This window comes from Petaurus breviceps, unplaced genomic scaffold, assembly GCF_028583685.1.
Source record: "Petaurus breviceps papuanus isolate PSGF00001 unplaced genomic scaffold, PetGlider_PUasm1.0 131, whole genome shotgun sequence".
Taxonomy (NCBI): Eukaryota; Metazoa; Chordata; class Mammalia; order Diprotodontia; family Petauridae; genus Petaurus; species Petaurus breviceps.
In genome coordinates, this window is record NW_027185674.1 from 4,164,244 (window position 1) to 4,179,136 (window position 14,893).

Here is a 14,893-nt window from a genome sequence, read left to right on the forward strand (position 1 = left end):
TTAAAAATATTTTGATAACTATTTCAGTGTAATTGTATTACTCTGTAATCCTATAAATGTTATGAAAAATTGGAGATTAGTGGACTTTTTTAAAAGTATTTTGACACCCACATTTCAATATAATTGTTTTACGTTGTAATCCTATATATTTTATGAATTTAAAACCATTATTTTGACACAGGGTTCATAGGCCTCACTAGACCACTAAAGGGGTCCATGAAATAAAAAAGATAAGAATTCCCAGTGTAAACATAGTCTTGGTTCTCTGACCATAAGATGGGAAATTACCCTGATGAATTACATCACCAAAGACTTTGGCTTTCTGTTCCCCATTCTTTTACCAAGGACCAAAAGGTGGTGTTGTATATTAGAAAGAAAGTAAAAAAAAAAAAAAGAAAGTAAACTTGAAGTCATAGGATCAGATTTCAGCTCCAGCTCTGCTGAATACTTGTGTGTCCATGCACGTCACTTAAGTGTTCTGGGCCTCTGTGTCTTCGTCTGTAAATGAATGGTTTGGGACTAGGTGACCTCTAAAATCCTTTCCTAGTCTTTATCTATTATCCTTTGATTCCATAGTTAGAAAATATACCAGACCCCTACACCATGGAACCCAGTGATCTATACTCATACCTAGATGTAAATGATAGAATGCAAGCTCCCTAAGGGGCAGGAATATTTCACCTTTATCTTATATCATCCCTGGTGCATAGTAAGCGATTAAGAAATGCTTCAATATCAACACCTTTCCCAAAAGAAGGGTTTGGTTGGGAGAAGAAAGTGAGAGAGCCTCCAGGACACTGGGTGCCTTGGGAGCTGGGAGGGGCACCACAGGGAGCAGAGTTAGAGGTGCTAAGGTATAGGAAAAGGAAGCAGGATATACAAAAGACAGACCATCCTTCACATTTTTGCCAAAAGTAAAATTCTCCCTGTCAACTTAGAGGTGGCTTTGCCACCCAAATCCTGGACTGCTAAGATACTATTATCCATCTGCCCTGTCTTCCAGGGAAACAGAAACATAAGGGCCAACATGGATGCCCGTGGAAGTATAGGGACAAGCTAGAATTTGAATTCTGTTGTCACGTGTAAGTGTGTCACGTGTCTGAGATTGGATTTGAACTCAGGTGCTCCTGACTCCAGGGCTGGTGCTTTATTCACTGCTCCACCTAGCTGCCCCCTGGAATTTGGATTCTGAATCTAGGCGCCTGTCTGTGTGCCACGTGTTCCCTTGGTTAGGAATCTTGAAGGCAGGTGGGGTCCTCACATAGATGCACCAAGAAGCTGGAATTTGACCAGAAATCCACAATACCACTAACCCATTCAGTGACCTTGGACAAATCATTCAGTCCTTCTGTACCTTGGGTTCTCTGACCATAAGATAGGAATAATGCCACTGGGCTATCTAAAAGTGGATATGAAATACTTTCTGGAGCCGCTAGAAGGCTCCTTCCCAAGACACATCTGTCCTTCAGGAGTCTCTCAAGGACCATCTTGGCCATGGAGCTTTCTCTTCTTTATGAACCAGCTGGCTTTTCCTAAAGTAACTGTCGACCCTGCTGTAGTCATTGAAGTGCTGGGCTTGGGGGATCAGGGAGAACCGAGCTCAAATCCTACCTCTGACCCGAAGGTTGAGGCCTTGGCCAAGGTCATAAGGTCACTATGAACTTCACTTCCTTCTTCTGTAAAATGATGAAGTTGCACCTTAGAAGATCACTTCTAAGGCCCCTTTCTGTTTCAAATCCATGGTGTTATGAGGCTGGCTAGCATCTTAGTCTAGCCTTATTAGCAGCCTCCTGCCCTCAATGAATGCCATTATCCCAGGAGCCTCTCTCCCTCACATTAGCTGTTTCCTAATGCCAATAACAGTCTTTCTTCCCTCTCTCAGTCAGTTACTTCACCTTTCTTCTATATTAAAGAGAAATCCCTTTCTCAGAGCACCACCTCCTCCAAGAAGCCTTCTTTGATTCAATAATTCCTTTAGCATTGAATATCCAGTTGGTAATAAATTGTTTTATGTTTGTTATGCCCCTTTATTCTCTTCTTTTAAGACACTGTTGCTGTCCTGGATGGGGCTCAAGGATGGGCCATCTCTTCTCTGTTTTATGAACTGCCTTCCTTCTCACAACCACCAGGAATAACTTCTTACTCAGTGGTTTTTTAAAACTCTGAATTCTTGGGGGACAACAGTTTAGGAAGATAAATGTCTCTTTCTCTATCCCTCCAACAGTAGGTCCCAGAAACAAACTCGGCAGTCCCCAAGTATGTTTTACTCCTTTTTTCAGGACTCTAGCTGAGGACTCCAATCCGAGACCCACCATAGAAGCTCAATTAAAGTTTATTAACTAATCACTAATCAACTAGGTGGCACAGTGGATAGCAGGAGAGAGTCAGGAAGATCTACATTAAAATCTGGCCTCCGACACTCACTGGGTGTGACCCTGGGCATGTCATTCAATCCTGTTTGCCTCAGTTTCTCATCTATAAAATGAACTGGAGAAGGAAATGGCAACCACTCCGGTACATTTACCAAGAAAACTCCAAATGGGGTTACAAAGAGTTAGACACGACTGAAATGACTGAACAATCACCAGAACAGCAATCAGAAAACCACTAGAGACATAACTCTCACTTCGCTTCCTTCTCAACGTCCCTTCAAGCTCTAAAATGCTATGACTCTTTCATGGTCTCCTTCAAGTGTGAACTAACTAGCATCACTGCAACATTATCTCCTTTGTTCTGAGGTCAAATGACTTGCCTAGGGTTTCCACAACTGTTAACTATCTGAATTCAGATTTGAACTCAGTTCTTCCTGACTCCAGGCCCAGTGTTTTATCCACTGTACCACCTAGCTGACTCAACACTGATATTCTGTTGGTGGAGCTGTGTGTATATTGGCCCAGTGGTTCTGGAAAGAAATTTGGAATTATGCTTTAAAAAAAAATGTGAAATCAGCGTCAATGCTCTTTGACCCAGAGACTTCACACATATTCCAGGGTCAAAGATAGAAGGAAAGGTCCCCTATGCACCAAAGTTTTCATAGCAAAGCTTTTGTGTAGCAAAGAACAAGAGACAAAAGTAATTGCTCATTGAGTTGCTAAACAAATTATGGTATGTAAATAGGTCATAAAAATGACAAATAGGGATAATCTCAGAGAAGCATGGAAGAAGGAATAGGAACTGATGCAGAATCAGGAAAACCATAGGACTACAATGAAAAGAAAAAAATGAAATTGAGCACTGTGTAATTATAATTCAAACATGGTCCTGGAGAACAGTTGAGAAGCTGTACCTTCTTTTATTACAGAGGTGGGGGACACTGGGTGTCAAATTATATATACACACACACACACTGTTAGTTTATGACTTAGTTTTGCTGATTATTTCCTTTCTTTTTTATATTTGGAAGTGAAAGTGATATAAAAGCAATAGATATCAATAAAAATATTTAGAAGATATCAAAATTAATTTGTAAAAAATTAACCAGCCCCAGCCCTGAAGTGTCAGCATCAGGGAAAAGAACCAAGCCTAAGGAAGGGCTTAGACTCTTGCCACTCTCTTCTGGAGCAGCCAGGGTGAGTGCTCCAAAACCACTAAAATTAACACCATTATTTTGTTTATTAAGTGCTTAATAAATGCTTGTTGATTGGTTGATTGCTAAACAATCTTTAATTGAAATCCAAAATGCCTCCGCTGCAGGCATCCTGGTGGCAGTCTTACCTTCCAACTATGCAGGGTACTTGCCAGATCATCTTACAGATCATTTTGCTACAATTAAGCATAATTGCATTAAATCAGATGAGGGAACTAACACAACAAAATGCTGCAAGCCCAAAGGTGATGATGGCAGTGGCAGTGGTGCCAGGGTTGGTGGTAGTGACCATGCTGGTGGTGGTAATTGTCTCCAGGGACTATGTTAAAAATTAGGATTTGGGCCATTTACAGCTCTTCCTGGGACACTCCTGACTTGTCACACCAAGAGGTGGCTGTCACAGATGTCACTCCATCCCCATTCAGACCTGGCCAGGGGAGAGATACCTCCAGCTCCAGATCTGTGAAGTACAGCACAAGGCATCATTTTGTTGACACCTGGGAGAGCCCCCTGTTAGAAAGGGGAATACCCTAAAGCAAATAGTCCTATTAAAGAGCCCCCGGCTCCTACCAGAGAAGTAATAGGCCTCTACCATTTACTCTCTGTGTGATGTCAAGTAAGCCCCTCCCCTCAAATTTCTCCTCTATAAAATGTAGGATTTGGATCTGGTGATTTCTAAAAGTCCTTTTCAGTTTTAAAAACCCTAATATTCTGTGATCTTGAGGCTAGGGAGAAGAGCTAGAGACTGAAGTGAGTCAAGTTGACAACCCTAATGACCATAACTTCCTCCCTGGGGTCTCTGTGGCTCTGAAAGGAGAGAGAGGATCTGAGTCACCTGAAGGCTAAGTGTAAGGAAGTTTGTTGTTCCCAAGGACAAATGAGTGTGACCAGCAACCAAACGTAGGCCGATTGGAGGGCAAACTATGTGCTTTGATAAGCACAATTGCTTTATGTTTTCTTTTTATAAAATATTATTTTCTTTTTCTAGTTATATGTAAAGACAATTTATAGCATTCATTTTTACAAAATTTTGAGTTCCAAATTTTTCTCCTTCCCTCCCCCACCCCCTTTCTAAAATGGCAAGCAATTAACACAATTGCTTTATATACATATCAATTAATGTATGTTCCAGGCAGTGATTTGTAAGCAATACCCCACAAAGAGTAACTGTTCTTTAAGGCATAGAAAAGCAGCTATAATGCAGCACTTAACTCTAGATGAGGGCATTCCTATAACCATAATTAAGTGCTTAATTACATTGTTTTCTTGTCTCTCGAGTCTAAGTCTTATATTCCCAACTAGAAAGAAAGCTCCTTGAGGGAAGATCTAATATGTTTGTATGTATGTGTATATATGTGTATGTATATATATGTGTATGGATACAACAGGGTAGGTACAATGGGGATTATCAAACAGAAGTATATATACACTTTATATATATATTTTTTTTCTATTTATATACTTCTCTTTTTTTTTTGCTTTTTTTTTTTTTGGAGGGCAATTGGGGTTAAGTGACTTGCCCAAAGTCACATGGCTAGTAAGTGTGTCAAGTGTCTGAGGCTGGATTTGAACTCAGGTCCTCCTGACTCCAGGGCCAGTTCTCTGCTCACTGCACCACCTAACTCCCCTGTATTTATATACTTCTATATATACACATATATACTTCTATATATACTTTTATATATATACACACATACATGCATATATATATATACTTCTGTTCAATAATGCTCATTGTACCCAGACCTGGAATGAGGAAGCCAGAAGCAATCAATAAACAAGTATTGATTATAAAATCCAGCCACCATCTCCTGCTGAGCCTCCCTCCCTTCAGGATCTCCAGCCTCACAGACTCCTGCAAGGTAGAAGATGCTGCAGGTGCCAAGGCAGGAGATGCCAAGGACCCCAGGCCCTTGTAGAGATCTGCACCTCCTTAGAGCAAAGGGAGTCAAGGACCAGGAAGGAATGTTCCAGCCTGGGAGGAGAGTGGCAAACTCATTTAGTTTCCCCTAGGGTTCAGATCAAGCCAGTAAATTAACATGCTCTTGGAGGAGGGGAGGAGAGAGAGTTGCATAAGCTGCCCACATCCTGTGCCTGGCAGTGGTCTCTCCAGGTTTACCTGTTGCCAAGTGCTTTGGGTGGGAGGGGAGAGAGGTGGGGCAGGTGTCAGGGGTTTGTTTTTTTTCCCCCTTCTCATGCTGGGTGTGATCTCTGCAGCTGGTTTGACCCCACCTCTATTACTAGCTAGCAGTGATCCTGGATGCGTCACCCAACCTTGAGAGGCTCCTTTCCTATGAAAAGGAGCAAATTGTAGTAGAAAGATTATTCACTGTATCTTGGGTCAGAAAACCTGCGTTCCAGTCTTCATTTTACTACTGATTACCTGGGTGGGCCCTAGGCTAGTTCCTTCACTTTGGGGTCTCTAGTTTTATTATCTATAAGATGAAGGGGGTAAATTAGACAATCCCTAATGGCCCCTTACAGTTTTAAATCAATGATCTTAAGGCCTCTCTGGACTTCAGTTTCCTTATCTGCTAAAGGAGGGGATTAAACCATGTTTTCCCTGTTCATTTCAATTCTAAAACTCTTCTGTGCTTTAAGGGGTTTTGGAAGACAAAGCTGCAGGGAAAAAGAAAAGAGAGAAAAATCTTTGTGCAGGTTACATTAACCACCTCATCCTGCCCCACTCTAACAGACTCCCTTCCCTGTCCTGGTAAGGTTTTCCTCTCCCCTTTTTTATCACCAGATCCCCACTGAAGACATTTCAATAAGACATGCAATATTCTTAGCACGTATAATCTTGCTCCCTGCCTGGACTGTGATTGGGTGGTTGTCCTTTGGTCTCTCACGTGGGAGTTTCTGGGTGCCTTGGATTTAATGGAACCCCTTTCTCAAAGGCGCTTTAAGAGGAAAGCATGACCCAAAAGAGCTGTGATGGCTGTAGGGGTCACAGTACAAATGATGAGCCACAATCCCAGATGGTTTTATTTGGGAGAAAGTGAACACCGAGAGGCTTCTTAATAAGGGAAAGTTAGGGGAAAGCATGTCACAAATGGGTGACAATATACATTAAAGGCGGCCAAAGGGTGTTTGGAAGTGGGAATTTTTCATCTGGGGCAAATGAGAACTGGAGATCAGAGTGGGAAAGGCTGGCAGTGGTGCAGAGAAGAGTCCAGTCAAAGGCAGAGTTGAGCCAGGTGGAGGCAGGACATCAGACCTCCTCCATAGCCTCTAGCCTTCGGAGACTGGGTGGGAGAAAACGGGTGCTGAGAGAGGGCCACGGTAATGGTATCTGAAGGATATTGGCCCAGAGTTAGGCGGGAGGGGTAGTGAAGGACCATGAGAGGCCGCACTCACCCCAGCCTGTGCCGACTCTGTGTGAAAGAGGCTGAGTGGCATTTCCCTGTGGGGAATGGAGGGGTGATTCAAGGCTGATTGCATAGATATAAACCTCAGATTTATTCTCAATGAAGAGTCTCCTGGTAGGATCAAAGTTCTAGAGGAGGAGGGGATCTCAGAGGCCATGGAATCCAGCCCCCTGTTCTGGCAGATGAGAAGACTGGAACCCAGAGAGGCGGATTTTGCCAGTCACATGGGTGGTGGCAGGCCCAGGACTATCATCCAGGGGGCATCTGACTGGCTCTAATTCTCTTTGCACTCTATCACCAGCATCTCAGCCATTATTGAATGAATGGGAACTCTTATGACATGGAGTGATGATATTTGTAGTAATTATCCTACAGGACTGTTGTGAGAATCCAGTGACATGATATTATGGCTTTGGAACCATACATCACTATAGTGGGGCATGAATATTTTATATTAATATTATACAGAATAATAATATACTCATAATAATATTATCTACCACATGGGCCATCTGCTATAAACAAGCTGTTGTCCCCTATGTCTCAGAGCAAGGATAGTCTTCCTGTCTTCTCTCTATCTAGCCTAATAATCCCTCCAGACTGATTTTAAGTCCCATTTCCAGTAAGCCTTCTGCAGAAAAATATTAAAGTCAATACGATGCCTTTAAGCTTTGGGCCTTTGGATTAAGCTTTTCCCTCCCTCTACTTTCCTTTTAAAAATGTAACCCACCTCCTCCAGGAGTGAGTGCCTAATATCTCAATTAGAATACATTTATTCATGCTCTCTTTTCTTAAAGAAATGACTACAGGTACCCGGAAAGGATATGGATGGGAGGAGGGGAGAAGCAGAGGTTGGAATAATCTTTAGGAACAGAAAGGTAGAGGGCCTGCTAGAATTCTGAAAACAAACCGTCAACCAATCCAGTGCAAACTTCTCTTTTTCCTACTGGCAGAAGGTGTGTGGGTGGATCCATATTATCCATTGTCCTATGGTCTTCTTGAGTCAGAATATGGAAGGGGGACCAAGGTCTAAAAGCCAAGTTTATAATTAGAATTTATAATTCCCAAACTACATCCTAAATCAATGAATTCTGGATTAAAAAAAAAAGATCCCGACCCAAATTTGGAATCACGTAGACCAAACATCTGAGTCAGTGGCTCCACTCCCTTCAGGTTTTCACATTCATAGAGATGCTGACCAGGGCTCCTGAGTGACTCGACCCTAGGTGAGATTCCCCATGAATCACCTAAGGCTGGAGCGTCTTGGGACCGAGCTCTCTGCAGGCCTTTCGGTGCATCACAGATGTTTCCAATTCTTCCTTTTGATTGCTGATCCCACCTACCCTCCACCCCCCACATCCCTAGGGCAAGATTCCATCGTTTCACCAAGAGCTGTAAGAGCCTCTTCATTAAGGAGAGGGAGCGATAACTCATTGGAGATGACATCACTGCTGAACTCCAATCAATCAACAATTTTTTTGTTAGTATTTGTGGGCTCAGCCAAGTGCTAGGCGCTCTGAGAAGCAAGAAAGACTGGGTCGCTGCTTGTAGGCTAGGCGAGGGGTAAAACACACGGACAATGAATGCCGAGGAGAATGCCCGCTCTGTTACAGGCGTCCCAAGGAGGAAGACGTAGGCTAAGCTGGAGAAGTCGCGGCGGCTCTGTCGGAATAAACACGGGGACTCGGAACTGCAGCTGGCTTTCCTCTCCCTTCCATCTACTCCAAACAAAACACATAGTTATCAAACACCTGTGTGCAAGACAGCACAACACAGGGGAGGCTTTAAAGAATGCCCAGCTGAGAAGAGGCATCGTGGTGTGGGGGCAGGAGCATTGCACGAGGATCCGAGTTCAAATCCTCCTTCTGCTGTGGTTAGATGTGTGACTCTAGCACTTTTAACATTCCTGAACTTTATAACGGGGATTTTTTCATGATAGGGGATAAAAGGAGTGTGACATATATAAATATATATATATGCATACATATAGACACATATAGCTGGACCTTAAAGGGATATATAAATGTGAGTTACTATTATTAAAGAAACGGAGACAGCTTGTTCTAGGAAGTAGAAGGCTGGATTTGGAGTCAGGGCACTACTATGTGCACCATACACTAGGGACTAGAGATGCAAAGACAAAATTAAAACAATCCCTGCTTTCAAGGAGCTTACATTCTACAAGGGGGAAATAACACGTATAAATACATAGGTTGTACACTGGATAGAGTGTTGGACTTGGAATCAGAAAAACCTGAGACCCTGGGCAATTCATTTAACCTCTGTCTACCTCAGTTCCCTCTACTGGAAAATGGAGATAATATTAGATATGGAGATAACTTAGTTCCCATGGTCGTTGTGAAGACCAAATTAGATAATATTTGTACAGGGCTTTGCAAACCTTAAAGCACTCTATAAATGTCAGCTACTAAATATATACACTAACAGCTGAAGGGGTCAGGGAAGTCCTTGTATGGAGGCGGCAGCTAAACTGAGCTGTGAAGCAAGCTAGACATTGGAAGAAGCAGAGGTGAGGAAAGAACAGATTCTAAGGGAACAGCCACAAGAAGAGTTGGGTGGTGCAGACAGAGCACTGGGTGTGGAGTCAGGACAAATTCAGCTCAGACACTTCCTAGCTGTATGACCCTGGTCAAGTCACTTAACCCAGTTTGTCTCAATTTCCTCATCCATCAAATGATCTAGAGAAGGAAATGGAAAACCACTCCAGTACTTCTGCCAAGAAAACTCCAAATGGGGTCATGGAGAGTCAGATGTGACTGAACAGTAACAATCATAAATGTTAAAAAAAAATTTTTTTAAAGAGGGAGTGAAGGGGAGTCATATGCAATAAGGCTGGAAAAGGCTTCTGGAGGTAGATTGTGGAGGGCTTTAACTGTCTGATAGAAGAGACTGGATCTTCTCCTAGAGGAATCCATCCACTATAGTTTCTTGAGTAGTCAGAAGTTGGAATTAGGAAAATCACTTTGGCAGAGGATGAATTGGAGATGGGCGACTGGAGACAGGGAGACTCATTAAGAGGTGATTGCAATAGTCCAGGTAAGAAATGAACAAGGTCCTGAACAAGGGTCCTGGGAGGGTGAGTGGGCAAGACTGGGCTTCCAAACCTACCTCTGACAGTTGATACTGCTGGCAAGTCACTTAGCTTCTAAGTTTCCGAAGGCACCTCCTTAGTACCTAATCCTCGGTCACTGTGATAACCACAACCACTCACCTTTACATGGTACTTCGATGTTTGCAAAGCATCTTACATCATATTGTTTCATTTGGTTCTCATGACAACCCTGTGAGGTAGGGTTCTCGTCCTCATTTTACAGTGGAAGAAACAGACAGGTTAAGGGAATTGTTCGGGTTGCAGAGCTGGTAAATGTTAGAGAAACTTCTTGAATTCTGGTCTTTCCGACTCCTAAGTCCAGCCATCTGTCCACTACACCACCTACCCACTAGGTATCACAGAAAAGTTGCAGTCTGTACACAATGAGAATGCCCCAAGCTATTACTGTTCTTCATTTATTCAGGTGTTACCAGACAGTGATCCTTGACCTCAAGAAACTTACAGTCGAGTTGAGGAAACCACCCTAACAGACAATTTGATAACAAGTGCAAAAACTAAATAAGATCTTGGTATGTTTTTCCCCAGAGTTAATATCTGTCATGCTTTGGAGACTTTTGATTAACCTGTGACCAGCTACAGACTAGGCTTCCGTGGCCCGTTAATGAGAAGGGAAATGAGTACACCGAGTTTGGTTTCCAGGAAGGAATGCAAGGAATGTAGTTCTTCCCCAGACTGACAGCAGAGCCCCAGATGGGCTGGAAGTGCTGACGGGGCAGCCGTGCCCAGTGGGAACGTGCTTGTGGTAATGCTTTGGCCTAGCTTCTGTTTAGGGTAACAAGGCAGAGGCAATTAGTCTATCTTCACTGATTCAGAAGATTAGCTGTAAACATAGTTCATCTGCTCAACCTGGAGAGAAAATGTGGCGCAGGGCCCATGCCCGGGTGAGGACTAGCTTTATCCTTGGTTGGCGTTTGGTAGCCAGCTTGGCACATTTGTTACATATCCCTCCATTTGCACAGCCCTTGTGCTTTGTTTTAATCAATACCCAGACAAGCCTGTGAAGCCCAGTAGGGAAGCATCATTATTCTCACTGGACAGATGAGGAAACTGGAGACCCCAGACTCCATAGCAGCTGTGTTGGTATACGGTCTCTCTCGATGCTTACAACTTAATGCCGTCCCTCCCAATTAAAAAAAAAAATTATTAATTCACTTTTAGTTTACAACATTCAGTTCCACAAACTCTTGAGTTTCACATTTTCTCCCCTTCCCTCTCTCTCTTCCCCCCCCTCCCCCAGTGGCCTACAATCAAATATAGGATCCACAAATACCTTCACATTAAACATTAGTCAAGTTGTAAAGAAGGATTATGACCGATGGATTGAGAAAGAGAAAATAAAATTAAAAAAGAGAGAGAGAGCAGGTAGTTTGCTTCAGTCTGCATTCAGACTCTAGCTCTTTCTCTGGATGCGGACATCTCTTTCCTTCATGAGTCCTTTGGAGTTGCCTTCCACTGCTGAAAGGAGCCCAATCTATCAAGATTAGTCATCCCAGATACGATGTGTCTGTAATTGTGTACAGTGTTTTTCTGGTTCTGCCCCCCTCACTCAGCACCAGTTTATATAAGTCTCTCCAGGTTATTATCAGGTCTGTCTGCTGCTCATTTCTTATAGCACAATAGGATTCCATTACATTCCTATACCACAACTTGTTTAGCCAATCCCCAATCGATGGGCATCTCCTTGATTTCTAGTTCTTGGCCACCACAAAAAGAGTTTCTATAAATATTTTTGTACATACAGGTCCTTTTCCCACTTCTCTGACCTCTTTGGGATATAACCCTAGAAGTGGTATTGCTGGGTCAAAGAGTATGCACTTATTAATAGCCCTTTGGACATAGTTCCAGATTGCTCTCCAGAATGGTTGAATCAGTTCACAACTCCACCAACAATGCATTAGTGTCCCGATTTTTCCACATCCTCTCCAACATTTATCATTTTCCTGTTTTGTCATCTTAGCCAATCTGACTGGTGAGATGTGGTTCCTCAGAGTTGTTTTGATTTGCTTTTCTCTAATCAATAGTGATTTAGAACATTTTTTCATATGCTTATAGATATCTTTAATTTCTTCCTCTGAAAACTGCCTGTTCATATCCTTTGACCATTTATCAATTACATCCCTCCCAAAATTTGCATTTCTCTTAGTGTACCATAGTCAATGTCCTATAGGGACCTAATAAATGTTTTACTGAGTGGACCTGTGTTGAAGTGAACCGAATTAAATGTTACTTTCAGTCAGAATTACTACAACAACTGAAATCATCCAGGGAACTTTATGCCATTGTGATGTTTTTGTTTTTTAAAAATGTAAAACAGGGGGCAGCTAGGTGGCACAGTGAATAGAGCACTGGCCCTGGAGTCAGGAGGACCTGAGTTCAAATCCAGCCTCAAAAACAACACAAAACTAGCTGTGTGACCTTGGGCAAGTCACTTAACCCCAATTGCCCTACCTTCCCTCCTCCAAAAAAAAAATAATTAAAAAAAATAAATAAAAATGTAAAACAGCTCAAAACATTTTTCAGATGGGAAGAGAAGGTACCACCAATGCTTCAAAGCAGGAGACAGCTTTGGTGACTGCTGCATCCATGGTGAAGGCAGCGGAGACTTTGGCCTTACCCACGACCCCACTGTGCAGTGGCATGTCAGGGTTATGTGTTTGAATGAAAACCTTCCCTGTGGCTTTTCAGGCCTTGGATTAGGCAGAGAGTACAGACTGGCCCCTTGACACACTGCCTGACCTCACTGCTATAGCCACAGGAGAGTAGAAATTTAGGTCCTTTTTTAGATTATCAGCAAACATTTAACGGTGCATCCACTGTGTTCTTAACCCATTGATAGCACTCTGGAGATGTCAAAAAAAGAAAATGCTCTCCCAGTTTATCTGAGAGCATAAAAGACAGCTGGAGAATAGTCCGAGATAATATGGCTAGGGAATAAATACTATAGAAACTCATATAAGGGGAACATAATCAGGGTCTGCCAGGGTGGTCCTGGAAGACTCTTCAGGTTAGGGAGTCTAGGATGATGATTTGGAATGGGCAGAAAGGAGTGGAGGGAAGGAATTCCCATCAGAAGCATCAGAGTAGGAATAAGTTTAATATATTCAGGGGACAGTGAGGAGGACAGGATGGCCCTAGCAGCGGGTAGGGGGGGGGTTACTATGACACAATGCATCCCATTCCTTCATTGTGTTGTTGTTCACTCATTTCATTGTGTCTAACTCATTCTGACCCCATTTGGGTTTTTTTTTTGGCAAAGATACAGGAGTAGTTTGCCATTCCTTCTCCAACTCATTTTACAGATGAGGAAACTGAGGCAAACTGTTAAATGACTTGCCCAGGGTCACACAACTAGTAAGCACATGAAACTGGATTTGAACTCAGGTCTTCCTGACTCTATCCTAGCTGCCCTCCATTGTGCTAACCTATAAATTTCATTGAAGGCTAGAGTTAACTTGAAAGATGTCCTTCACAAAGCATCTGAGACAAATCACACCACAGATTGGGCACGGTACCTTGCTGGGTGCTCAGTGGTGTACAGAGATGTATAAGGCTTGTTCTTAGCTCTCTGAGAGCTCACTTTGGGTGAAAATATGTTCACAAATAACTATAGCACGTGGCTGGATGCTGTAGGTATCTTAAGAGTGATACAGACTTAGTACAGAGAAGGAAGTTATCATTTCTTGCAGGGATCATCCAGAAATACATAAACTGGACTTTGAAAAGGGGAGGTAGGACTTTGGTAAGCAGTCTCTTCTTGCTGCAGTAGGAGCCAATCATAGAATCCCTGAGTCAGAGACCTCAAGTTGCCAATTCTTTTTCTCTAGCCCTGACCAACAGAATCAAGCTCCTCTCCAACATTCCTCAGAACTTTCTGCTTGAAGACGTTCGGCAACAGGGATCTCAAAACCTCTTAAGGAAGCTTTTAGATAATTCTAACTATTGGGAGGTTTTCCCCCATCTATTCAGTTAAGGTTTATACCTGTGATCATAAGTTCATAAGATTTAGAACTGGGAGTGTCCTCAGAAAATGCAACCCTTTCATTTTACAGATGAGGAAACTGAGGCCCAGAGAGAGGGAGTAGTTTGCCCCAAATCATAAAGCTAAGGTCATTGCCTACCCAGGGGTGGGGAACCTTCAGCCTTCAGGCCACGTGTGGCCTCCTAGGTCCTTAAGTTCGACCTTCAGGCTAATGTGGCCTTCTGGGTTCTTTAGTGTGACCTTTTGACTGAACCCAACTTTTACAGAACTGTTCTATAAAACTGCAACTGGGGCTGCAGGTTCTCCATCCCAGGCCTACACAATCTCCAGGGTTCCTTCCGGCACCCAGACTCAGACTCTAGTGACCTCTTTTGCTTTGTCATGTTGCTTCTCAAACACATACATATGAACAGACACAGAACACGTGCTGCATTCAATTAACATCATCTTCATACAGGGAGGAAGGATGGCATCTTATCAGTGCAACGGCTGGAAACAAGATGTACATCATCACAGCCATCAGAGGAAAACTGAAAATGGCATTCCAGTGACCAGGTATTTGTTTACCTGACACCTAACAACAGGTTCAGGGCCGTTCTTTCTTTGAATGAACCATCTTCTTGATCATTTAAAAACCAAATTGACCAGCTGTTCTGGGAGCAGGTAGACAGAGCCTCAGACAGAGGCATTCTGGGCTATTGGGGCAGGGTCTGGCCATCATTACTCACCACTAGATCCCAGAGAAACCTCAAAACCTCAACAGGGCCCTTGTGACTTGAATAAATGGAGAGGGGAGGGGGCAGTTTTCGGGAATTGGGTGGTTTTCT

At 43.0% G+C, this 14,893-nt stretch overlaps 1 protein-coding gene across 5 annotated transcripts in view; it reads left to right on the forward strand.

Annotated features, from left to right (window-relative positions):
* ZBTB7C (zinc finger and BTB domain containing 7C) overlaps positions 1-14,893 on the forward strand; it is a 161,130-nt gene that overhangs the window by 21,120 nt on the left and 125,117 nt on the right. For 2 of the 5 annotated variants that reach the window (XM_069104593.1, XM_069104651.1), the window contains one exon: positions 14,524-14,621. The exons of the other annotated variants lie outside the window; for them this stretch is intronic. In XM_069104593.1, the coding sequence (XP_068960694.1) occupies positions 14,524-14,621 (98 nt within the window). Of the gene's footprint in view, positions 1-14,523; positions 14,622-14,893 lie in introns of those variants that run through there. 5 annotated transcript variants of the gene reach the window in all.